This window comes from Echinococcus granulosus (genome assembly GCF_000524195.1).
Source record: "Echinococcus granulosus chromosome Unknown EG_S00029, whole genome shotgun sequence".
Lineage (NCBI taxonomy): Eukaryota > Metazoa > Platyhelminthes > Cestoda > Cyclophyllidea > Taeniidae > Echinococcus > Echinococcus granulosus.
Window position 1 is genome coordinate 221,976 of NW_020170409.1, and position 26,565 is coordinate 248,540.

The window sequence follows — 26,565 nt, forward strand, 5'->3', positions numbered from 1 at the left end:
GTGTGTGTGTGTGTGTGTGTGTGTGTGTGTGTGTGTGTGTGTGTGTGTGTGTGTGTGTGTGTGTGTGTGTGTGTGTGTGTGTGTAGTTGAGGAAAGGAGAGAGAAAGAGGGATACTCTCATTCTCCCGATGGTAACTTTTTTATTGGGGAATGTCGCTCCTCTTCCTTGGTGTTACCATTAGACGGCCGAATGTAGAACGGACTGGACAGTTGGGAGAGAAAATTGAGATGGAAGGGGAAGTGGTCAGCCTTAGTTTACCATCGCGTAGAATTCGCAGGAAGCTTGTGCCTCATAGGAAAGGGAATATCTTGCGGACTTGCAAAGATGATTATTTTAATGGGTAAAACACTTCAAGAATCATTCAAACGCGATTTTCCTAATGGCATTAACAACAGCGTACACTTCCGCGGCCGCCTTACACGTTCGACCCAACTTCTAGAGTCCAGTGGAGTCTCAGTAATCTCACTACCAGTGTCCAAAGGTTCATTACAGCTGAAATGTAGTTATTGAAACCGAATAACACAAAACGGGCAAAGGTGAACGGATTGGCAAAACCTCTGAGAAATATAATTTAGATCCCAATGAAAGACTTAAGAAAACTTCCTTATTCTCGATAAGATCTGTCTGTCGACAAATGAATTCCATCTTTGACAAAAAAATGATATCGGACATTGAAAAAAGTCCTCTGAAGCCAATTATATTCCATTGGTGGTGTTAATGGATTCGCTGTTCCAATTTTATACATTCTAAACACCAGGAAAACGTAATCTCATTGTCGATGATGCACACAGGTTCAACAGACTTGTATTTAAAAATCCAAATAGTTAGATATGTAATGGAGACTCACTTGATCTACGAGCTTCGATAGGTTCCCGAATGAATCGTTTTCTGGTTGAGGAGATCCGTCTATAACTTGGTCGAATGGATGGAGGTTGACCAATCTTTGCGGGGTGAAAACCACCTCCTATAAGAGTCAGTTATTGAGAACAAGTGGAAAAGTTGACACACTTGGGACACGTAGAATGGATCATTGTCAGCAATCAAAAGACGATATTCCAGCGATTCGCCTCTTTCAATCTTCTCTTGAACATATTCTTCGAGCTTGGTAATCCTAAAAACATTGTCCATCATAGGGAATGTGAACTTTAAATTACGATTTTTGGAATCCCCGGTATTCCGCGTCAATCCATTGCGTTCCCTCATTCTGAAAGTGCACTACGTCTCCCTGAAATGTGGCCAAAATCTCCAGTCCCACATCCCTGATTAGTTGTAGACGCAGCGCAGTCCTCTCCGCTTAACAAGGAAAAGAATGAAATGACATCAAAATTAATTTGATCAAGTATTAGTAATACTCTGAAGACAAATTTAGTGGGAACCGTTTCGAATTAATAACGGAAAGCACTTTTACTTTACCTTCATCTTTAAGAAGGTTGAGCCGGATCGCCTTTTCCACTTTGGGCTTCTCTGACTGTTCTGGTTCTTTGATCAATTCCGGTGTGGGTGCTTCGAGATAAAGAGGATTTTCAATGCTAGTTAAACCATACAATAGCTACCCTGCCATGCGCTAGTGTAAGCGACATCGACTGCAGCACATATTGGTGAGACAAGTAGTTTGGAGTGATCAAGATGCCCATAAAAAAGTGAAAATAAGAATTCAATCGTGTCCTGAGCAAGCGTGCTCACCCGTCTTCTTTACTTTTTTGACGGTCTTTGTAGAACGAGAACTCGTGGTATCTTGAGATTTTGGAAGTTCTTCCTTACAAGGAAGTGGGTCTCCATTGTCATCCACATACATTCCCAATTTCGTTTGTTCCTCCGTGAGCTACATACAACCAGGAAGAAGCTATAAGTTATTTTTTAGGCTAAAAAACCAAATTCGTATAAAGATGTGCGACTTTTGACATCTATGGCATTTGAGTCAAAATGAGACGCGGCAGAAAGGGATGTGCATTCCACATTTTTGGTAGAAACTGGAAACCTGATAGATTTACCGTTTGGACAAAGAAAGTCGTGGTTACATTCGGTTCTGCTTTCGTCTTTTGATTTATGAATGAACACCCTAATCAGGCAGAAGTATAGGGTAGGAGAAATAAAGTGATTCAATCAAAGGCAGAAAGTGGTAGCTGTTCTTTGAGGTGGTGACCTGTCAATCCTTGGAAAGCGAGTAAATAGGCAAAATGGCTTAATCAGGCTTTTCTGCTGGTGTTTCATGAGGGGAAACAAGGAAATAAAAGTGGTCCGCCTTTAGACCATCCACCTTGACCAGCACAGATTCGGCCTTAGTCGCTCATCTGACTGTCTCATTCATACCGCGAAACTCTCGAAGATTTACATCCGAAAAGATAACAGTGCGATTAGTTATTTAGTATTTAAGAAAAAGGCATCTACTGAACCAAGTTATTCTTCACTTAGGCTCAATACAAATCGAAAATGAGTTGTGACCACCTCCAAAATCCAACTGACAAACTTTTCAAATTACATTGCACACAAACACTTCAAAATGGCTCCCATATCGGCGCTGGTTAAAGGACGGAGCTCCTGTCCGTTGATAATCTACCCACAGCTTCGGAACAAAGGCTGTCAATGCTGCGGTTATGCTAGCCAGAAGGTAAAGAGCGAATCAGGGTCACAAGGCACGGAGGAAACCACCATCACACGGTAGTCCAGGAAAGCAAATGTTCCAGGCGACAGAACCATGTTTATTTCAATGTCTACGTAGGATCCGATTTGCACCTTAGTAGTAAGGCACTGCCACCACATTGGTCCTGTTAAAAACCCACCATTCCATCTACGCCTTTTGCATCGCTTCATAATTTATTCAAGGTGGGCTCGATTGATACAGACACCTGCACTGAAGTTAGGCTTGGAGAAGTCGGATGTTGTGAAGCAATACTGCTGACCAAGGACTGTATCATTCCCAGATTCACAGACCTACCAATATAGACGGTTGAAGGCAGCGGGACCCAAATAAATAACTTTGTGGTTAAGGAACTGCTACAGCAGCAAAATTCATTCCACATCTAGCGAGCACTCTGCTTGTATTCTTTGGCAACCTATGGTTTGTTAACTAACCAAGGTTGTGTGGGGAACAGATGCACGCTATTTATAAGGCATAAATTTGCCATGAAATGACTAGAATTATGAAAAACTTCCAATCCAAATAAAGTCTACGAAGGAAACTTCTGGCATTATTTGTCCACCGAATCTGAAATTTGAGAAGTGCCAGCCATAAAAAAAGTGCTAAATCAAGTTTATTTTTGAGAACATACTCTCAACTGGACCACTTTGAGCGCACAGGTAGCAATCTCATAAAGGAAGGCGAGTTCAGGCTCTTTCGGTTTCAATTGGCTCCCCAGCAAATACTGATTGGGTTGTGGGGGCGTAAGATCCTTTTTGCCCCTACTTCTCTGTGCCTTCTCTCCTGCTTTTTTCTTTTCAAGACTCTGCTTGACCTTCTTCACCTCTTTTGCTTTAGCGGTGGCATCTTCGTCTACAAGAAACGGCCCGCTTTTTAGTACAAAATAAACGTGTTCCCTATGCATTTATAACAAGAAGAAACGTACGTGTGAGAGGAAGCATCTCACAGGCGGTCAGCGTCGCACTGGTAACAAAAAGTAGTTGCGGACGATCTGTCTCATCGTCAGTTTTAAAGTCCTCCGTGGTGTATGTAATTGTCTGAACTTTGCTCTCGCTAAGTTCGTCTTTTGGTGGTTGACGCCGTTTTGCCTTCAAATCGGCGGTTTGGCTCAGACTCTGTTCCGTAGTAAATAACCCAGGAGGCTATTAACAGAGGCAGTTGAGATTTGCAACTTATTCGGAAATGCTCGGATAAAGGCAGTTTTCAGTGTCATGTATGTATTCCAAGATGATAGATATAAGGAATAATAATCCTTTTGTCACGATTATCCTCGTAACAATAAGTTCAGCTTTGGTCGTTACCTTAAATAAAAAATCCTAAGCTTTCCTTCTCAAACGAACGTAACCTACTTGCAAGCTCAAAAATCAACTCAATTAAAAGTAATCTGAGGTAAAAGCATAAAATCTGAAAATAGCATGGACATATTCAGCTAAAGGATGTTGCAATATCGTACTTTCAACATTGGAAGTCGGTAGTAGTTTTGATTCCTTTGATCCTCCAGTTTACCCTCATTGGTATCGTCAGTTGAGGGGAAAAACATTTCAACCACCCGGTTCCTATCTTGCCACCTATCCAACTCTATTTGAAGCAGCAAACAGTAGTTATTCATCAGGTTAGTTCTTTCATTTGCATGCCATTCATTGTGGCCAACGAAGTCTCTAAGGTGTGTCAAGTTGTCATCTCGCCGTTCCTCAGTCAATTCGCGAAGCTGAAAAACCAGCTCATGTAGGCGGAGATGACGTTCTGCTTTAGTCACATCATCCTCTAACAACTCCAAAGGCATCGCATTAAGCTCCTAAAATAAATGCTCTCTAGCATCATTTAAGTGGAACCTTCTGCCAACTATCCACAAGTGCTTGTCTGTTACTCGGTCGCCTCAGATATGTCAACAGCGTTCTTCTGCACTCACAAAGATGCTCCACAATATTTAGACGTTGATGGCGTAGTTTTGATAACACTTTCTGCAGCTGATCAACAAAGGTGGCACTTATGGCTTCTAAAATCTCACTGAATCGCTTAAGCATATCCTGAATGAAAGAAATTAGTTTGACGTTCAGCTTCCCCATATTTATATCACCTACCTGACTAATTTTTGAAGCACAATAGGTAATGAACAAATTCTCTTCATTATCAGCTTTGTAATCTACCAGGAATAAATAGCTAAGATTACTTATGGTAAAGTGGTTTACCAGTTCGACACTCCACTGTCTCCATCTGTTGCTCTAGTTTTCTTAACTAAACGAATGATAGACGATCAATGAAATGGATTATGGAAGAACTTGATTGATCACCTACCAATCACTCACCCCAACTAGGTGATCTTTGATCAACTGAGAAATTTGGGCATCAATGGACTCTCCAAAAGCGGACTTTACTTCATAAATTTGACATCCCTTTTCATGGAAAAAGCTGCGAATGCTTGACAGCGCATGATCCGAGTGGGAAAGTTCAAGGACGACTTCGTCATTATCCCAGTGCCCTTCAACTGCCTGCGAAATTATCTCTTCGTTTGGAACAGAAATAAACAATATAGCGTTAAAATGAAGAGTAGCATGCATCGCCTTTAAAATACCCAAATTAATAGGGCAGTCTTCCAAAAACCAGTTGACAGAAGGATCATAGTTACTAGCAAGAAATGATTAAGTAAGGAAAACCTTACCAAAGTTCTGCTTTAATGATGGCAGAAACAGACTGTTCCATGTTATTTTTTAACGGCCAGTTATGATATAAGTCCCTCAATCTTATTACCTCATAATCTTCTTAAATACTTTATTGGTTCTGATAATGAGTACCTTGTGAACTTGCAAACTTTGGGTTTTCACAATATGGCCGCCTTAAAATTGCTCCTCGAATCTGAAAATCAACCTTGTTTTTAACTTTGGATTTATTCTACATTGAAAAAAGAAACCTTTTTAGTGAGTTATTATCATATATTAAAACCATAACGAAAAGATTTTAAACAAATTGATTAACCTAAGTAAATGCATTTGGATTGTCAAATGATGCTAAAACTGGCCTTACCAAGAAGATTAAGGCAGTAAGAATTTTATCAAGCTCAGAGGTCGCTTTCATTCTTTCCCAAGGAGGTAAAATCACATGCTGTGAGGCGTTTTTTTTAGTCATAGAATTCCCACTAACACATTTAAAAGAAGTAGATTTCCATTCTCCTTTCAGGGCCTTGACAGTCGTGTACAGGAGCCAGCTTACTTTTATGTCTTCTATATCAAGTTCGTCTAAGCAGTCATTCCGAAGTCCAAGTGGCTGTTCGTTTACAAAAAGATACTTCAAACAGCGCACCATCCAAACTGAGTTTGGGCTAGCATGTTAGATAAGTCTCGGGTGGCGTTACTTATTAGTGAGACTCTTCAAGGCGTATAGCTTAGTAGCTAGGCTTAGAAGATCTGCGGTATCAATTTGATAAATATCACAGAAGAATGCGAGTTTTCCTTCATCCAAAAGCCGATTTTTTTCATTCACCAAGTTTTTTATCAGCTGCTGCTTTCTGTTTGCTTTTCGAAAATTTTCTGAGAGAATTCTTTTCTGAGAACTTTCAAAACTTGCTCCAGTGTTACTTTTTCTTGGTTGCTGGCTGCTTCCATTGCAGATTCTTTTTTACGCTGAACTTCTTTTTCTCTTGCATTACGATTTTTTATTATTATGTTTTTCTCACGGTAAAGCCTTAAAAGATTATTTTCGAATTCAATTTCCAGTTGACATTTCTTATGTAATTCTCGATCAAGAGAACAGAATACATCCTGATCCTAAAAAACAATGAGTAAGCGTAGAATTCTTGCATTTCTATTTATAAGCCTGCGATTTCCTTCTGTAAGGAGATTATCAACTATTTTTGCGAAGGATTCATCTTGACGCGAACGTGTAAGAGAGCGGTGTTCGGAAGACATTGGCGTCTTCATTGTGCTATTAAAAACAACGGGCATTTGCAGTAAATATCTGCTAAACTTTTGAATCTTAAAAAAACCACATCTAGCATTGTTCAAGAATATAAGGCGAAATCAGCTGCGCATGTCAAGCGAATATGAAACATTACTGCTAAATATTCAACTGATGCTGAATAAAAGCCTATTGGGCCCATTAATAGTTTGTTCTACAGCGACAAATGTTATTAAAGCAGGGGTTTTTGCAAAAACAATTGTGCACAATTAATGCTAATGGCAGTTTTAAAAAGTGGAAGCGTCGTTTGGAGCAGCTTCGACCTTCACTAGTAAATTAAAACAATGTCTCGTTGCGAAAGTCATGTCATCAACGTACATTTACGAATAATCATCACTCGCTATTTACCAATACAAATACCTTACTTCGAGACGTCCCCATTACTAAGCCCAAAATGACTTGATGGCCCATTGTCGTTACCTAGGGTACCCCACCACCCCACAGCCAGTGTGCACAGCCGACCCGCCACCCCGGCACCCTACACGGAAGCAACCCGCCCACTCACCCTCCCAGCGCAGGGAGTATCCAACACTGGAACCAAAATGTGCGCGACCACACCACAAAGGCTGGGTCAATGAAACGCTTAAAAGGATGTACGATTACAACACGAATAAAATACAAATAATTATATCGCCAATCCGCCTCGTTGGGCTTCCTATTCAGGTACATAATCCTCATCGCTGTCTGAATTGAAACGCTTCCGTTTGGCGCCCATCTTCCCCCTCGGCTTTACATTGCCGCCATCAACAGAATCGACACCTTTGTCGCTAACACTGTCCACTTCCACCACTTCATCCGAGTCACTGCCGAAGAAGTACTGCACCTTCCTCTGTGCGCTGCGCGCCGCCTTGGTTCGGGCTGGAGCGACTGGTGAGTCTACGAGCAGAAAAAAGAACGCAAAATACATTTATCATATTTATTTGCCACTTTTTCCCGGCATCCTAATGCTTTCAAAGATCTGCCTTAGCTCTTGACCTTGAAAGCAGAATAGTACTTGCTTTAACCTGAGTCTTTCCAATCATTCGTGGTTCGATTTACACTTTCTGGCCTTGCTGAGGTACGGTGGTAATAACAAAACTTCCAGACCTGAACGTTTCACAAAGAACACAACCCCAAAAAATGTCTGCCATGAATAGCTGGATCTTAAGAAATTCACAACAGAAATGCTATCAAAACCATGCCAACTTTTGGTAACCGTTCCTACCTGAGCTCTCCATAATGTCCAGCCACGGGATAGGTCCTGATTTGAATGAATCGGGACCATACAACTGCCTATGAGGAATAATCCAGGTGTAGGTGACTGACAAACATCACAGTGACGGTGGAAGGAAGGAGTGAATACAGAACATAGTTTTGTCCGGCTACTTTGCATTGTACATTTTATCAAATGACTTTGTCCTTAGACAAACACTTCTGAACAGCGATTGGCACATGCAGTAAGCACGGCGTGGAACATTGTCCAGCTTTCAGACGGAATGGGCACTGGGATTGAGGATCTTGCGGTAGTGGAAAACCTCAATGGTGATTTCGATTCATTCGGATACTATTTTGAGGGGAATGGAGAAATGGCCGTAAGGCGGACCGAGCAGGACATTCAAAATGAGGGATCTGTGTTCTAAACTGCACGTATTTACCTTAATTGTCTAAGGGGCCGTGCGATTTTCTTCGCTCTGCCACCACCTAAATTGTAGGTCTCATGGATCTTCTGTACGCTTAAATGAAGGCACCTTTGCACTATATAACGCACTCCAAAATAACTCCAACTCCACAAGATATTGCAGATCACGGATTCCCTCTGACCACCATGACACGCTAGGCGAAATATTTCATGGATAATGTAGCACAGAATTCAAGTCGCATGAATTAATTTGTGTTTTGTGGTCACCACCTTGAATCGACTAATACGAAGTGGCGCATTTTAGAGATTTGTTGGCCTTATGGTCGTCAATTGGGAACGATTGATAATATTAAGTGTTGAAGTGGATAAAAACTGGAGGAAAACTAGTAACAATGTGACGAACCAGGTATGAAAATTTCGTCAGCGTCATCGCTCTTGTTGTTGGCGCCACCAGGGGTATCAGAGTCTGTCTCCTCCATCAACCGCTTGACACCGGTGGACTTGGCCGCAGTGGTAAGCCTTGCACCCCCTCTCTGGCCACCACCACCACGAGCGTTGGCGCCTCTTCGACTGCTGCCGGCGCGCCCGCCTCTCGTAGAGGACGGCATCCTGGTGGCTACGGTGGCCGGCTCTTTGTAGGAGATTGGCCAGCTAAATAAGGCAGAAGAGCTTGAGCCCACACAAAGCTGATCTGAGGCAAAGGGCTTCCCCGACCCGTTAAATAGAGTTAAATCGATTCTATTACTTACCTATGGGTGCAATGTAAAGGACACAAATTCCACTGTTTGCCTATACTTTTCACTGACCTACGTAGAAGGCTAGAGCCATTGCTTAAAGCCGACCAACGCAAATATAATCACGAACGATGGGATTCCGTTTTCGTACCCTTTTTTCAGTCAAGGGAAAGCAAAGGCCGAGTACATCAACTCTGAACTGAAGACTGTGGAGCCATTGACCTTTAAAAAGGGACAAACTTGCTCTTAATCCCATAGCTTCGAACTGAACCTTAATTGAGATAATACAAAGGACACAAGGAAATAGATGAGAAAAAGATCCAAAGTTGCCCATTTGACGCCTGCAATCGGGTAATTTGACAGCTGATAGTTAAACAAATACACCGACACCTCATCAGCGTGTGCAAACAAACTGACGGATGAACCCAGCACTTCGAACACCTAAATTGCGCTCCCCTACAACACCAAAGAAAGAGGTAAATGGAGCGATAAATAGCCCTTAAAATGTCTCTAGAACGCCAACATATCCGAAGGAGAGGGTGACAAAGAACCCTCCGGAATGCTGACTACTCGACACGATTGGCTGCAAGAGTCGCCGGTGCTATCATGCAGTACACACCACGCTCTCAACCAGAAGGTAGTTTAAATCAAGGAAAGCCCACTGGTGGGTGTCGCATCCAGATGAGTCAACCACCAGCCCTATTCTAGACTTCAACAACGAACAAGACACAAAAGGCAAGAAGGGGTTAGGCCAATGCCACAAGATGCTGTGAATTCGTATAAGCGTCAAGATGACATCGAAAATTGGCCATTTATTAACCGCAAACCAATACGTAAAGTAGGAGCCCCAAAGGGATCAGAAGATAGCTTAGGAACTAGACGAAGCTTTTACACACCTATAAATCCCCATTTTACTCAGAAATGGAGTGAGCATCAATATTCACCTTTCATCAAGGTACGGACCAAACCTACAATGAGCAAAAGCCCCTCAAGATTGTGGAATGCCTTGACTCCATAACAAAAACTAGAAAAGAAAAAATGATACCAACTTACGCTGTTGTGCCGCTTTTCGACTTTCCGGTAGCATCAGTTTGTAGCTGTACGATAGTTGGCGAGGAAGGTTGTTTCACAGGGCTGCTGAGAACAATCGCCTTGTCACCCTGCCCATGGTCCACAGCCGTGAAAACTTCCTCTTCGCTACTCTTTACCCCATCCTCATCGCCCTCGGAATCGTCAAAGTTGTACTTTTTCGTAGTGGCAGCTGCAGTGCGACGCGGAGGCTGGTTGCGAACTCGCTCAGCCAGGGACATCACTGGTCCGTCTATAAAGTGGCACATACGCGCACGGAATTTGTCACCAATGTTTTTCCGATTCAAGAATGTGGTTTAACGAGCTGTGGGGGATGAATCAGCGCACAGATACTTAGGATTGCAATAAAAGGGGCAGAAGGCCTAGTTTAGGTTAGTCGCATGGAGCGTCAGCAGACATCTCAACAGGTTCGTTGCCAGGGCTTCAGGGGAGCCGGTTCCCACAGCTACCTAAGTGCCTCACCATTCTAACGGTGGCACAACTGCCATAAACTTTTTTGACTAAGTCCAATGTGCTCAAAAACTAAAGAGATGTGATTACCTTCATAGTGGGAACGGTTTCAACTCAATCCTTTCGTAACACAATTTGGGGCAACCAGTTACCATCAGATAAACAATGACCTCATGTCATGTCTACGTGATACTGACAGCGAACGCGTCAAACCAGAAAGGTGGTTCAACAATTCTAAAAAAGATTAACGTAAAGGAGGAAGACAGAACAATATTCCGGATGGGATTGGTTCACGCTCTGTACGTGTGGTAAATGAGAGCATGAAAGAGCCGCCAAAGGCACCTCCACGTTGAAAAGACTAAATTGGCAACACACCATACAATTAGTTAAATGAAGGAGGTTATGCAGAAGACAGTAATTCCATGCACACGTACACTTTCTTCACTGCTTTATCCGTCTTAATAAATAGAAAAAAATTCCTGAATGCTCCGCTAAAGATGATTGAAACCATTCGGATTCGATAAAGCCTAGGTAGATGCATACTGCACACCACAACTTGCTTTGATATCTAGCAGACGTTTGAGTAGGCCTAGAATGATTAATTCACGCGCCGAAAGCCACACGGTAGGCCTCGGTCTTCTTACTCGATGGAATGGGACGCTTAATTTGAGAAAGTGTCAACTGGAAGATGTAAAACTTAGCATTCCCAAGTGGGAGTGTAACTGCGAGTGCGTATTGAAAACTGATTTACAAACTTAACAGGTCCACTATGTGATGACCGGTCGCACCAAATAGCGTTGAAAACTGATTGGTTAAGTTTAAGGTAATGAAAGGAATATGGGATGGTCTTGGTATGAGGATAATTACATCCTTTTTAGTTTCTGAATAACGGTGATGGATGATGATGATGATGGTGGTGGTAGTAGTAGTTGTAGTAGTAGTGGTGGTGGTGGTGTCTAGACTACTGTTAGTTTTTCCCTGACAGAAACCGATTGGCTGTGACAGAACTGCAATAGAACAAGTGGATTTGATTAACACAATTTTAGCAAAAACGGAGTCAGAAATGCACAAAAATAGGTTTGGCGAAAAAAAAGTCAAGGTGCACTTCAGTGCTCGTGGAAAGGAGTTGTCATGGCAGGAAGGCAGAGCAACGTATCCATTGGGAGCAGAGTGCTAAACGAGCGAAAACCACGATCTACGAGTAGTAAATTGATAATATAATGGCAAAACACTAGCAGCGTCTCTGTGAAGTAAATAAAAAAGCTCGGGACAGCAATGACTTTAGGAAGTACTGGTGATACAATAGCCTCAAAAAAGTGGAATGCATTGGGAACAGTTGGGAATGAATTGCGCGCATATTTCGGCAGACACTACTTTTATTCTCTCCCTGAGGTAATAATTACTTTTGCTGGCTGAAAGAAACGGATGCACAACTTCACGACAACGCACAACGAGGACGAATGATGAGCAAGGTAAGGGAAAGCTTTATTGTCCACAAAACGCAAGGTATGCTACTACGTTCAAATGAAAAAGGAAACCGAAGTGCCGGAAATGAATGGCTTTCGCAAAGACACCACCATTCTAGTTGAGAAATGTGGATCCACGCCTTAATACACATCGAGGGAGGAATCTTCTCTAATTTCCACAGTGCGACGTTCGTCAAAAATCCAGATAAATGACAAAAGCTTTAATTAGAAACGCTGTCTAGCCGTTTTAAAGCCCAACATACAGGAGTTTGCAGGAAGAGGCAACATGATAGATGCATACCGAGATGGAAGAAATACATGAGATAAATTCCAATATTCAGAAACTGATTAGGGAAGGAAAATAAAAGCGAAAGTAGAAAACGAATGAGTGATGCATGTCGTGGTGGAAAAAGGCAGTGAATATTGAATTAAAATAGACCAAGTCCCCTCTCGTCCATTAAAAGCCGATTTAAGAGAAACCAACATACCACCACTGCCTCCCTTGAATGGCGCAAACTCGGAGACGTCCGAGGCATCATCACTGACGTTGTCAGCATCGCTTTCATCCTCGCTGCTGTCGAAGGTAAGTTTCTTTTGACGAACTTTCCTCGCCGACGATCGCTTCACGCCTGGCACATCACAGGGACACAAAAAACAAAGTACATTTCCATTTTCCAGACCCGCTTTTATAGGAACAAAACAGATACTAAAGCGTATGATAGTATTTGGCTCAACTGTAAAAATAATTACTTGAGTCTTTCCAGTGTATGAAGATTCAATCAGCACGCTGGCAGGATGGATCTCTACCAAAACTTCTGATCTCCCGGCTCTTCTCCAAGTCCACTAAAGAACTTTTTTGAATTTTTAACCTCAAACTCGAAGATACGAAGACTCTTCATATTGCAGAAAATTGCAACATGCTAGCAAAACGCAAAATGGTAACGCAGCGAAAACGGATGAGCGAACACAGGACGTTACATTGCATCAGATACAAAACAGAAAACTTTTCCCATGCAAGGGGATCACATGCGAAATGTGCCCTCTGTAGAATATCACAGAGCCCTCAGTGACACGTCTCTGTAATGTTATTTGCGAACCGGACACGATGGACGGAGACCCATCGAACGGACAGGATACACAGCTCTAGTTGGATGGGGGAGCTTATTCGCTTTAATGAAAAATCACCGCACACTCTTCATCACACTTTTTGCAACCTTAAAAATCTTGCAATGGAAGAGATTGAACACCTCTATCTACTCCAAAAATGTTGTAGGTAGATTATAAATAGCCAAATCTGATGACGCTAGTGAAGAATGGTGTCCTAGAGGGCTGCGTTAGCCGCTAAGCAACCTTCCCCGCCCAAATCAACTTTTAAAATGCAAGTCCTATGTCTGAAATCACTCAGGAGGATAGAGAGATGACTGACCAGCGGAAGCCCCTTTGCCACGTCCACGCCCTCCTCCACGACTACCAGCACCACTACCACGTTTCGATAGTGGAGCTGAGGCGAGAGTATTGAGCGCAGTATTACCGTCCTCCGAATCTACCGTCCCACTAAGTCGTTTGAATAGCGGCTGAGGTGCATTCCCACCAAACTGACTGTCCTCGTCGTCCATGTCCGCAAGAAAGTCGTCTGCAAGGCGAGGAAAGGTAAATTTAATCTCAAAAAAGGAGGAGAGAGAGAAAAACTTGGTGTACCATCTGCTGCCTTTCCACTGCCAGCAGCCGCCGCCTTCCTTTTGGCCTCACGACAGACCTGAGCCTCAGCCTTCCTGGCCAATTCGGGATCGACGACGGGCTCGACACGTCGACCCAAGGGGTCGGGTCGCGTCTGACGCATGCCCTTAGTCAGAGCTGCGGCTGCGCCCTTGGCTGCAGCACTGCGACCGCCCTTCAACTGCGATGACGCCTGTTTGGCTACCTTTTTCTCTGCGGCATTAATCAGGTCCTCCAAATCCTTTTGACGCTCCGTCTCGTATTTCTGTGAAGGGGATAAACGAAAACCCATAAGTTCAGGATGGTTTTTCACCTTTCCTTAGCAATAAACCACCTGGATGTAACAGGGAGATTACGTGACGGTGTAAAACCAGCGGAGACTCGATGTTAAAAGACGGCCCCTCGCATGCAGCAGCTAGTTGAAAAAGATTGAGGTAGAGACACAAAAAGGAAGGTGTGGTTATTTGAATTCTTCTTGGGCTTCAGCTTGATTTGAGCAGATGCGATGGAGCGAGATTGCATATGACGATTTAAAACAGACATCCACAAATGCTAGGAGGTAAGATCTGTTGAAAACGCAATGGTTAAATGCAGAGTTAATCGACTGATGTACACTTTCGCCAATGTGTTGAGTCTCCAAAAAGAGCTGTACACGGTGACATTAACCGCAGTAAACTATAGAAATACAGTATAGGGGTGTAAAGGCACGGCACAACTCATTTCTCAATAATTACCAACTGTCACATTATTTGTTTCAAATTTGGGGTAGTAATTGACTGAATTCTCACTATTGTAAAAATTGAGATAAACATGATCTTTTTAAAGGCTATATGGAAGATTTAATTCTTGAAAAGTTATCCAACCGAATATTTTCAAGTGATATCAGCAACGGAAAATATTCACTTAACCGATTTTGTACCTTTATGAAGGTACACAACCTTCCTCACAGTGAATCTACCAGTCAATTTTGGGTAGTAAATTTAGGGATTAGTTAAGGTATCACTCCAATGATAATCCCCATGTGTGAATTAAATTTACAGGAAAATTATCATCTTTTAAATCTGCGTAAGTAGGCCTTTTGCATACACAGACAGAGAAAAACGCTCCCTTAATCGCGCAGCAAAGTGAAGGCGTGGATTTTCGGTTTAAGAGATCCAATTTCTCGGTGAGTATATGGCCGTGTCTTCCAGCCAGACACATAAGCCGATTCGGGCCAAAGCACTTTTATTGGGTTACCTCCTATCTTTCCAAGATTCTTATTAACACAGCCTCTTTTTAAGCAAGATAGTAAAGCTAGTCATTGTAGTAAAAGCTTAGGACGGAAGTGCATTAACTAAGACGAAAAGCAATAAGATTGGACGTAAGCTGTCGTCACGATTTTCCACCAAAAAATATTAGTATGCAAGGTTCCAAATGCTTCAGCACTTTATGTCCCGATTAAAAACGTGAAAGCTGGTAAAGAAGTAGCAATTGGTCACATAAATGTATATTTCTGTCCATTTAGTTGCTTTGCCATTTTCCGTGAAGGTCATGACCCTAAATATGACTGCGAAACGAACGTATAAATTTAACTGGATAGTATTTTGTCAGACGTTGCGTAATTTAGACAGATGTACCGAAGCACATCATTTATGCCATGATGAGATTATCAACAATGCATTAATAAACTGGGAAGTTATAAAGTAGCCGTTCCAAACGCCCATCTCAACTGCGGGTATAAGCAAGGAAAGTTAAGCCATTTAACAGACTAATGCTTGTTTTAGGTAAACAGTTAACCGTGAGTGCTGTCCGGCCCAAACGATTCCGGTTCCCTTCTTGACGCTGTCTATGCTCGTTGCAACTAAACATTGAAGACAAACCCTCCTTCGTGTCGATATGCCTTGCAGCACTTTCAGAGAGCACGGGGGCTTAAGTATATTCATAAGAACGGAGTATTCATGCACAGGAACGCTAAAAACAAATGCTGAACGTGCTAACACGAATCGAGATAACCCCAAGTTCAATAACATTTCAAATTAGGGGATAAGCACCTGACATTTGGGCGCAAGCGTTAAGCTTGAAGGAAATTCGCATCACAAAGGTGGAAAAAGCCTAAGCAGTAAAGAAATATAACTTGTGTTCCTTTAGAGTACCGACATTGTAGAAGTGAAAATCCGTTTTAAAGAAAAAGATAACAATAAACTCTGTCTACAGGCGATATCGGAAACTGATAAAACTTTTAGAAATAAACTTCTTAAGCCCGAGAAGTGTTTGCAACAGAAACACACAATTTACTTAATATCATAGCTCCCCTGCAATACCTGCTCATTAAAATGGTTGACCAAATAATGATAAACTAGAAGGATTACTTAAACCGGTTCGTCGAGGTGGATGCGATATTTTAGAATACTACGAAAGCAAATCGGTTTGTTTGGTCAGATTTTCGCGCCCCGAAACTAAGAAGAACATGCTTAAGCGGTCAGTATTCAAGGTGCCAGTTCGAGGCCACAGTCACGAGAAGAGGCTAATACTCTTGGTACGAACAGAGAAGGAAATCAGAAAGAAATTGTGGCCTTTAAGATACACAAAGACCGATGGATTTGCAGTGAGACAAAAGTACTCGAAAACACCAGACATCAAAGCAGATTCATAGGGAAAAAATTCAACTATCCTCACTTTAAAAGCCACAAGACTCACTTTGATAGCAGCCTCTAGTTCATCCAAATCCTCCCTCCATAAGTCCTTATTCGTCCTTCTCATAAGAATAGCCAGCTCCGCCTGCTTTTTATCTCTCTGTGCCAGCAGGTCTTCCTTTCGCTCCTTCGACAGACTCCACAGGGGCATTCCGAGGATGTAGTTGTAGTCGGCGGCCCCGCGAGCTACGTCTTCGTCTACCGTAACACCACTACCGTCGCCACCCTCTGCCTCATCCACTGGCTCGCCTGCCTGTCTACGCGCCGCCGTGGCTTCCTCGATGGCGGCCAGTTTGTCAATGCACTCCTTCCACGCACGCACCGGGTCGGGATCGTAGCGGCGCCCGCGCAGCAGACGCACCAAATCCCGCTTCGAACGATTCTCAATGGTAACGACACCGCCGATCTTCTCCATCACGAAACGTGCCTGGTTCTCCAGACGTCGCGCCTCTGCTGACAGCATACCCTCCATATAGGCCTTGCGCTTGTCATACCTGCAGGTTGCGATAGTGGTGGCTTTATGTAGCAGGCCAGGGTGGGACTATACTGCGGGTTTAATGATCATGGATTGACAGAGGTTGGACTTGTGCGCGTGGGAAGGTACAGTGAATAGGCTGAGGTTAGCATCGGGCGTACCCTGCGTGCCTTGGTAGAGCGATAACGTTGATGATTATGGCAGCATTGACAAAGGATGTCAGTGATGAGATTCGTGAGGAGATATGACTGAATGTGGAACTATAATGCTGCGAGCGAATTAGCGACTCGGAAGTCAAGGTTAGAGAAGGGACAACAAAACTTGCTAGCATCGTTGGATTTACATCAATTATATAAATGCTCGAAATGACCGCAGTGCATTCCGGATTAACAAGTGTGCATGAATGACGAGATGAGTACTGAAAACCGAGAATCAACCTGAGTTGAATGTAATTTGGCAGGATGAAACGAGGCGAACTGATGTCTGCGGACAAAAGCCGCAGAACAGATTTGTGCTAATGCCGTGTCGAGTATCTTAGTTAAAATCTCAAGTGGTACCTCCAACGCCAACGCCATGAAATTAATCTCCAAAATTGTCTGCAGAATTCTTCACAACAGGACGGAATGGAGCCGTTTCGTGAGCAAATTCAGAAAGGAAACAAACCCACAACAGTCAAGCCTGCTCTGGATAATGAAGAATTAAATAAGACCATGATAGAGCGCTGAGAAGTCGAGTCGAAAACGCCTTGAGAAAATAGCATTTCTGCTATTAATAACCGCATTCATAAATGCTGCTTAAAAAGAAATTCAACACCAGTCTGCATAAAATTAACTGTAGTTACCGGATTGTAATTGCAAACGGCCTTTCGGGCCTTCTAAGCAAGTAGTCAAACTAAAAACGAGTCGATTCGAGTCGCTCCAAGCTACTTTAGAAAGGAGAATAGAGTCGAGCCCAGTTTAAGACAGAGGTCTATTCGAATACGGCAAAATATCCATGAAAGCATAGTGTTTACTTGTGTGGATTTGCATCACGAAAGGAACAATGTGAGCTAAGGCCGAGGCAGAAAAAAGATTTCCACAGCGTTTGTTTCATTCATACTACCTTGGGACAAGCTAAGGCTACTATAGATGAGCACGATAAAAGACGATGAGGTTTAATGTGCATTGGGGTCACAAATACATTCTGTGGGCAAATTCAATTAGGGTTTCAAAAGTGTACAAAGGTGCGAAATTAACTCTCACAAGGTAAGCCAACGTTGAGCGTAGATGCGGATAGCTAAGAAGCATTAAACCATGGTCGCCTAATGGCGGGAGTTGATACAACTCACAAAAATTGCAAGAGTAAAAATACGCAAATATTTAGTCACCAAATGCCACCCAACTATGTTAATAACGCTTTTCGGGAATATGACAAGAAAGCACAATTTTACTCTGTCAGCGTGGAAGTTACTTTATCAACGAAGGAACCTAAATCACAAAATGCAAAAAAAAGCTATCACAGAGCTGAACCAAATCATCACAAAGTTAACCCGGTAGGTAACAAAGCGCAAATATTGTGCAAGTTGTAGCCCAAATGTTGAACGACGTATTGCAAAAGGCAGATTCCAAAAATAGTGCACCACAGAGTTGCAGTATACTAGCACAACCAAGTGTTATGCCAGGTTGATTGCAAATTCAATGGAAGAAATGAAGTGAAAATGAGATTTACATCTTAAAACAGCAACGCTGGATACAACACAATGGAATGGTCACGGATTGTCGTGAAGATGTTTCATATGTACGAAAGGGCTCGATCAAATCGACTGGCCTTACTTACGATCTATTCAAGGCGCATTTAATCAAAAAGCAATTGCACGTGACCCTCCTAGGGGAGGTTCCAGCGCTAAAGTGCTAATCAAACTCAGCCAATATTCTACTCGACACCACTTCGTTGGTATCACATTTTGATAAAATCGACAGAGAATGGATGCGAAACATGACGGATCTCCAAATAAATAAATGAATTTGGACAACAGTTTGACGCACATCGTTTCATCAAATAAAACAGATCACGACTAGTTCGAGGTAATCGCCTAGAGATTGAACAACCAGACAATCCTATTCAGAATGGATTTTATGAAAAAGCTAATCTGATTCGTTAAGAAGGAACAAATAAAGCCCCGATCATTTCAATCACTGGACGCGATGTACCAGCTAATTCAAGTTGCAATCTATTTCTACTCAACCGCATATCGATTGAACGATCGCCGAGGTTAGTGTTTGTAGTTAGTGCTTGGAATGATAACAAAGCCCACTAGAAAGAAGTTCCAAGGTAGATGCACCAACACTACGACACAGACAAGATCAGAAATAAAGCAGCAGTAGAAAACAGGCTTACCATTCCAACCGCAGGGTATAGAAACTACGAAGGATCTCCTGCGCCGATGTGTAGCGCTTCAGGCATCCAGTGTGGTCAAAGAGCACCATAGAGTTGGTTGTCATGGGAATAGCAAGTCTGAAGAACTTGTGTAGACCCATGCTCTCTGCCTCGCGCAGCTTCTCCTGTGTCATCTGTACCACAAAGCGCACTGTCACATCGGTGTGGTACTCTTTGTAGTCACTATCGAGGGGTAGATAGAAAGTGAGCTCATTCAGTAACATCATTCACCATTTGCTGGAAATGGGCAAGATGAATCCTTGAAGCATTATGAGTTGCAGCTTTGTGAAGCTATTTCAGGAAATTGATAGCAGTGAGCAGATATTTTCCACAAAGTGCTAGACGAAACGATGAGGGGGAGGGGTTGCGACAGTCAAAAGAGGAAAGTGTGCGAATACAGGAGATAAGCGTACGTTTTAATAACGGTACAAGACAAATGAGTGGCGCATTAGTTTGGACTAAAATTAAAGGGCTGGAACAACATGCATGTGGTCTCCACAGATTAGACGAAAAACAGACATGATTTAGGATAAAATGCATTCTTCCGACAATAACACTCAGATGAGCTTGTTGATTCCAACATTTCGCAAAACTAGATGGTAAAAAATCAATAGAAAACACCCTACTTAACTGTTTAGGAAAATGAAAGTTTACTATAGGCATAAAGTTGCCAGACATGCCTGATGCTAACCGGCACCTTCTCAGTTCCATTGAGCATAGGTTCAAGCACTGTCTCCTTGTAACACTGCGTCCAAGTCTTAGCCGGCAACTCCGTAATCTCCACCGTCTGATCATCTAGCACCGCAATCTCCCCGAAGAGGACATATCGGTTTTCTCCCACCTCCACAATCTTTCCCCGATAACCCCGATAACTCGGCAGCATCGGCAGCGGTTCGACCCCATCTAACATGCGCCGAAGGTTGGCGATCACCTCGTTAGTGTCGTAATTGGGGACCTTAGTGCTCCATCCTGTGCCAATACCCTCGGCTCCATTGATGAGGACCATGGGGATGACTGGCATATACCACGCGGGCTCAATCTTCTGATTATCCTCAAATAAGTAGTTTAAAATGGGATCGTCATTCTCGTGAAAGATCTTGCGAGTTAGAGGACTGAGAGCGGTGAAGATATAACGGGCAGAAGCGGAGTCTTTGCCGCCGGAGAGACGCGTACCGAACTGACCATAGGGCATCAGCAGATTGAGGTTGTTGGAACCTACAAAGTCCTGGGCTAGACCGATGATAGTGCCCATGAGAGACACCTCGCCGTGGTGGTAGGAGGACATCTCTGCCACGGCACCGCACAACTGAGCCACCTTAATCTCCTTCACTTGATTGCGCTTCAGACAGGTGAACATAACCTGAAAAACATACATGCAGGCTCACAAAAGGGGCCACGTTTACATCTTGGGTGGTTGAGCCACCTAAAATTCTCGTCATAGTCAGATTAAAGAAGGGGATACGTAGTGAAAGATTGACCTGTTTCTGCTAGACACCCTAGAGAGGCATAAATTACTCTCAAAGATTTTATTCTTGTAGGTTCGTCTATGGAATGTTTTTAAAATTGGTTGAACAACAAAATCATCCCGGACTCTCATATTTATCGGTCAATTATGCAACCGAAGCTTATCATACTTTTTATTCAAAATTCATAATTTTGGCAATGTATTCCACGATTAACTTTAAGCCATAGACCTCCCGCTAAAATAACATAATAATAATATAATATAATAATCGTGATCCAATACTCAATCTCAATTTATTAGTTTTAGGTAAAGAGATAAGATGATTTGGCGCAGCTAGTAACTACACAATTTACTTTAGCCTGAATCTTATTCTCTTTCCTACAAGCGTTAAAATGTGACCATGCTAAATCGGTCAGCAGCACAGAAATTATGCGTAGTGGCGCTTTAAGGCACTGAAAGGAATAGATATGCGTGTAAAACGCCTCAAATGAAAGGAAGATGAAACCTGACTTTTTATTATGTGTTCAGTCACCGTACAAACAGTAAGGTAACCTACCTACTCTCATTGCCTGTCTGCAAAAAGTCCTCCCTCTTAGCACAAACTACTCATTTCAACTCCTCTAAGCCTACAGTCCTGACAACTTTCTCAGACATCCATTGAGAAGGAAGAATAAGGTAGGGTAACTATGGTAAAAAAAGACACCTTTCTCTGACCAGGCTTCAAACCATCCACCAGAGAAGGGATGGAGCGCTCATTATCCATGTTGGAGAAGAGGACGAGCTCCTTGTGAATGAAGTCGTGGTAGGTGATGGCATGGGTGCCCACACCATAGAGGTAGTCCTCGGGTAGACCCAGCTCCGTACGTCGTCGTTTCTCTTCCATCCACGCGGTGAGCCATTGCTTACGCTCATTGATTTTGTTTTTATTGAAGGCCAACATGATGCCACTGTCGTCCTCGGGCCCCGAATAGCGGAAACGGATACGATGGCGCGTCATGTCCGAGAAGTACTCCTTTGCCTCCTTGCTCGTCGAGGTACCCAAACCTGAAGAAGCAAGCAAAACATCAACTGTACTATTATTTATTAAGGATTCAGGCATTTGTCTAATAAATTAGACGAAATATCAAAGGGTTGGCATTCGACCAGAAGTTTTTGTAAAACTAAAAAGGCACGAGCAGATGTTCCATAGACGAATTGCTGACCTTACATACGGGCATGGTTGTTTGGAAGAATGAGTGGTTGTACATATGGAAAACTGATGGATAGATGTATAAATACATTTGTGAGTCGGCGGAGACGATTAATGTTAGGGAAAGAATAGGCGGCTGCGCGGGTGACCACGTTGACTAATCGGTGGTGAATGAACAGATAAAGTACAAGGGAATAAAGCAGAGTTTCAGTAACCACTGCATGGTACAATCACCACCCATGTTAGAACGAGGCCTACTTTATCCATTCCAAGTTTATCAAAAAGCGGGGCGGCACAACTGCAACAAATAAAAGGGTGCGATTTCCAACTTGAGAACAAAGTTCCAGTCAGGCACATGAATCCAATCAACTATTCAAGGCCTATGCCTAGACTACTTTAAGCCTTATACAAGCGTCGAAATCCCCATCACAAAGTTTTCGCAGTGTGGCAGAAATTGGTGAGAGACCATTAAGAAATGAGCTAAATCCCTACGTTGAAAAATCACCAGAACGTTTCCGAAATAACGCCACCCTAGGCGCACTAAGTATCTGCCTGCAGGCTTCCGAGCCTAGCGAATGCAACTCTTACATGGTGACGGGGAACAAAAAACATGCCTTAGTAGCACCTTATCAAAAAATCGTCCTCCCCTACCTTTATAGTACTTCACACGCCACGTATGCCAATTGAGTGTTGACTTTTGCCACTCCTCAAATTCGGGAATACTATAAAAGGCGATTTCCTGTTTCCCCTTAAACACCTTCACAATTGGGGTGATAAACTGCTCCAGGAAGTTGTGACGAAGCAGATTGGGCCAATTATGATGGATGAAGCTGATCAGCAGACCCTTGATATGCGATCCGTCCTGATCTTGATCCGTCATTATCATAATTCTTAGTAGGCACATAAAAAAGTCCAATCGACAAACAAAAGCAGACTGGGAATCATTCAAAGTCAGTAGAACTTACTTTCCGTAACGCAAATTGACAAGAGAATCCTGAGACTCGTACTTGTTCTTATACTGCAGGCCCAGAATCTTGATCAGGTTGTTAATCTCAGCATTCTCCATGATCTGCCGTGTCGGCGCTTCACGAACATTGAGCAGTTTACCTCGCAGAGGGAAAACACCATAGCGGTCACGTCCAACCACTCCGAGACCAGCCACGGCCAGAGATTTGGCTGAATCCCCTTCAGTGAGGATGAGGGTGCAGTGCTGCGAATTCTTCGTCCCCGCGTCGTTAGCATCGTCCAACTTTGGAATCCCCTTCAATTTAGCGTGCTTCGACTTATGGCACTGCTTATCCATCTTCTCTTGCGCCTTGAAGCGCACCCAAGAGAGAACACTCTCAACAATACCTGACTTGGAGACATGGTTGATGAACTTTTCGGTTAATTGGCAGGTGGACCCGAAGTACTTCGCCTCCAGACTCATAAACTCCTTGGTCTGTGAGTCGAAGGTGGGGTTCACCACGAGGCAATTGATGAAGACCCACATGTGAGAACGGATCTGGAAGTTCTTGATAGAGACACCGGATTTTCCCGACTTCTTCTTCACAATATCGATTAGCTTGCCCACCACTTGATCGACTATATAGTCCACATGTTTACCACCTTTGGTGGTGGCGATGCTGTTAACAAAACTGACTTGCTGAAAACCAACTGTACTTGGCGCCACGGCTATCTCCCACCGAGGATTCACAGACTCGTACACGGCCTGAAAAGCAGATGAAAAAAAAACCACTTATCGAGGAGGCAGAAATATGATGATTTCAGGAGAAACCAACTAACCGGTGCAGAATCGCCATCTTCACCCTTACCATTGAGGTACAAATCGACATAATCCTTGAAATTCTTAATGGGTATTCTTTGCCCATTTAAGAAGACCTTGACACCGCAGGTCGAGGCGGCAACATCGTAAGCTCTGCGTTCGAAAAGAGCGACAGTGTCAGCGTCCAGTTCAGTCATCCCAAATCGCTCAAGATCAGGATAAAAAGAAACACAGGTGAAGTCTTCACCGGAATTCGGGTTTATCTTTGGTTCGGATGTTTTGGTCATATTGTCCACCCATGTCTAACGAAATAAAGAATGGCATCTTTGATAAAAATGGGCAGCTTACCTGCTTGAAGCACTTTTTGTTCTCTTTACTTGAAGTCTCAACAACAAAACGTTTGCTGAAAATGTTACACAATTTTGCGCCATAACCATTGCGGCCACCGGTAACCTTCTGTTCCGTGTCATCATAATTACTCGATGTCAACAAGTGGCCAAAAATCAGCGAAGGAACGTACATATTCTCGACTTTATGATGAACAACGGGAATCCCAGCACCATTATTCCACACACGGATAAGATTTTCAGCTCTAAAACGATACCATCTAGGAAAGTGCTTACGGCTTGATATCAATCCTGATGCAGTTCATTGTGGGATCCCTAATCTTGTTATCAGCAGCATTTACTGAACCGATAACCCAAAAGCAGGAAAAATATTACCCAGAATCTCATCAAATATTTTATAAAGACCAGGCGTATATGTAATTTCCCTCTGCACCATAGCTTCCTTTTCCCTATCAAACACCCACATCATTGTTGTGGTCCGAGATACGGAGCCAATATAGGTGTCAGGACGAATCAGAATATGTTCTAACTGTGTTTTCTTTTGATAAATCCTCTCAACAGAAAGCCTCTTCTTGGCAGGCGCCGCAGGAGCAGCCTTCTCAATGATATTGGGGATCCCATTAACTGATGGTATATCGGCCATTTTGTGCGTGTAAATGCAGTCCGGCAGCCCAGATCTGAAAAACTTTGACCCCAAGGTACTTTTAAAAGAGTAAATGAAAAGTTGCCCTACCAGCTCAAGAGACCCAGGTCAACAAAACGTACAAAAGAACCAAAGAGAATCTTTGAAAGTCATAGGAAGCGGGGTCGGACGAAACATTTAAAAGAAGTGCATGCACTGTAATCCAAATTTTTTAGCTTAAGGGTAAATTATTCTGTAATTCATCCTGGTCAAATAAAATTGCAGTTAATTAGCAGTACTTGGGCTTAAATTCGGAACATATGGAGAAATGAACGACGCGAATTGATATATGGCATCCTAGCTATACGAAAAAAACACGCCAAATAATAAATTAACGCTCTTTATTGCCAACAACATTGGTTGTCATTGCTCCGGAAGGCAGATACCTATGAAAGCGGGGATTTTTGAATTATATAACCACAGGTGTTTGGGTTTTTAAACGTCGAAGATTTACGTCCCCTACAAGTGTTAAAATTGCTGTGAAAGCTTTTAAGCAAAAATTCGGGTAGATTTTAAAGTGAGAGGAAGTCTGTTTCCTTACTGACAATTGACCTCCAGATTCAGAGTGGCCCAAACTCAGTCTCGTCATATTTGGCTGCTTCTGCTCTCTGCTGCTAACTGATGAATTTGGACTTGGTTTCCGAGTTTTCAATCAACTGTTTAGTAATTTTGACTTTTTGACAAATGCGATGTGCTGTAATGAAGGAGAATTCGGTCTTAGAGGGTAGGAAGTTATGATTTTATATCTATAACATCTTCCTGAAATATTAAGTAGTAGCGTCTTGAGCCTTCGCTTGCGTCGTAGTAAGCTAAAGTAGTGTAGGACGAGGTTTGTAGTTCTCCTCTCCTCTGGTCCTCATACTCTTAGAACACCCAGGTTGATTCGACTTCGACATGTTTATTAGGATAGGTAAATGGGGGAAGCAAGTACAAGTTTAGGGGAGTGTGGACACGGCACCTCTCTCCGGGTTGCAGGACGTTAACACCTCAGTCACGAGATTTGATTCGTATCCCCACCTACTCCCTGAAAGGAACACTAAACCAAAGTAAGTATTACAGTGGTATAGGGATGCATGCATTAAGAATGTGCAGTAGGTCTGGGAGGCTACTTCCATGTCCCGAAACCCATGCCAAAGGGTAAAAGCGGTGCAATAAATTCAGCATTTGCTTTTTCACCTTGGCCTTTATATCCTTAAAACGAGTCGATTAGTTGGATGAAGACATGCTTTATCGAACAGCAGTTATTAAAGGGGTACAGGTATTGTGGGTTAAGCGTGCACGAAGAATGTTTCACCTTTGGTAGCCGACGGGGTGCTGACTCCGCACGAGGTTCGCACTTTCCTACCGCCCCTTGCCCAAAAGGTACCCTTAAACAAACATGTTTTATGGTACAGCCTGTAAAAAATGAGGTGCCAGCCTGGCGCTATATCATTTCACCACAGGAACAGCCTGGAATATAACTGAAATGGGGGTCCATTTTTCTGAAATAAATAGCTTGTGCTATCGCGTTTCTGAAACCTTTCAGTTCATCTGAGCTTTGAATTGAGATATCTGACTTAAGAGGGAGAGGGTGCGCTCCCCCAGCGTCATATTCGCATGCTCATCAGGTTGCTATTCCTCAACATTAACCAAAGAAAATATGGTAAATTTCTACCGCAGCATCTACGCATGCTCCTGCAACAAACTTAAGATTTTATTACTAACGGTCCTTCATTGTTAGGCATATTTGCCATTCTTGAGAAATAGACTTACATATTGACGATTTTGGTACAAAGGGGACATTAAAACCTTGAGAAGTTATGATGAGATTGCGTGGTTTTTTATCTGTTAAACCTTCTGGGAATTTCCATTCTTATGGACAGATGGCAGTGACATTAGAATTGAAATGTCAA

The 26,565-nt window shown here is 42.9% G+C and overlaps 2 protein-coding genes across 2 annotated transcripts in view; both read right to left on the reverse strand. All coding sequences in view use genetic code 11, as the record gives it.

Annotated features, from left to right (window-relative positions):
* The window catches only part of EGR_04558 (Sperm flagellar protein 2), a gene marked incomplete at both ends in the record, with an annotated part of 7,685 nt that extends 2,346 nt beyond the window's left edge, over positions 1–5,339 (reverse strand). The window contains 13 exons of the mRNA XM_024493807.1: positions 849–965; positions 1,010–1,112; positions 1,156–1,294; positions 1,415–1,504; positions 1,685–1,823; positions 3,271–3,491; positions 3,565–3,781; positions 4,093–4,434; positions 4,472–4,666; positions 4,721–4,782; positions 4,829–4,874; positions 4,946–5,264; positions 5,299–5,339. Coding sequence (XP_024351735.1) covers positions 849–965; positions 1,010–1,112; positions 1,156–1,294; positions 1,415–1,504; positions 1,685–1,823; positions 3,271–3,491; positions 3,565–3,781; positions 4,093–4,434; positions 4,472–4,666; positions 4,721–4,782; positions 4,829–4,874; positions 4,946–5,264; positions 5,299–5,339 — 2,031 coding nt within the window. The remainder of the gene's footprint in view (positions 1–848; positions 966–1,009; positions 1,113–1,155; positions 1,295–1,414; positions 1,505–1,684; positions 1,824–3,270; positions 3,492–3,564; positions 3,782–4,092; positions 4,435–4,471; positions 4,667–4,720; positions 4,783–4,828; positions 4,875–4,945; positions 5,265–5,298) is intronic.
* A 1,906-nt stretch (positions 5,340–7,245) lies between these two features.
* EGR_04559 (DNA topoisomerase 2-alpha) lies at positions 7,246–24,634 on the reverse strand (the record flags this gene model as incomplete). The annotated part of the gene is made up of 16 exons (XM_024493808.1): positions 7,246–7,466; positions 8,612–8,859; positions 9,996–10,263; positions 12,436–12,576; positions 13,374–13,580; positions 13,646–13,928; positions 16,340–16,829; positions 19,187–19,434; positions 19,917–20,585; positions 21,394–21,734; positions 22,531–22,769; positions 22,845–23,590; positions 23,665–23,946; positions 23,993–24,236; positions 24,268–24,331; positions 24,367–24,634. The coding sequence occupies 16 exons, from the start codon at positions 24,632–24,634 to the stop codon at positions 7,246–7,248; spliced, it is 4,959 nt and encodes a 1,652-aa protein (XP_024351736.1).
* Between the last annotated feature and the right edge of the window lie 1,931 nt (positions 24,635–26,565).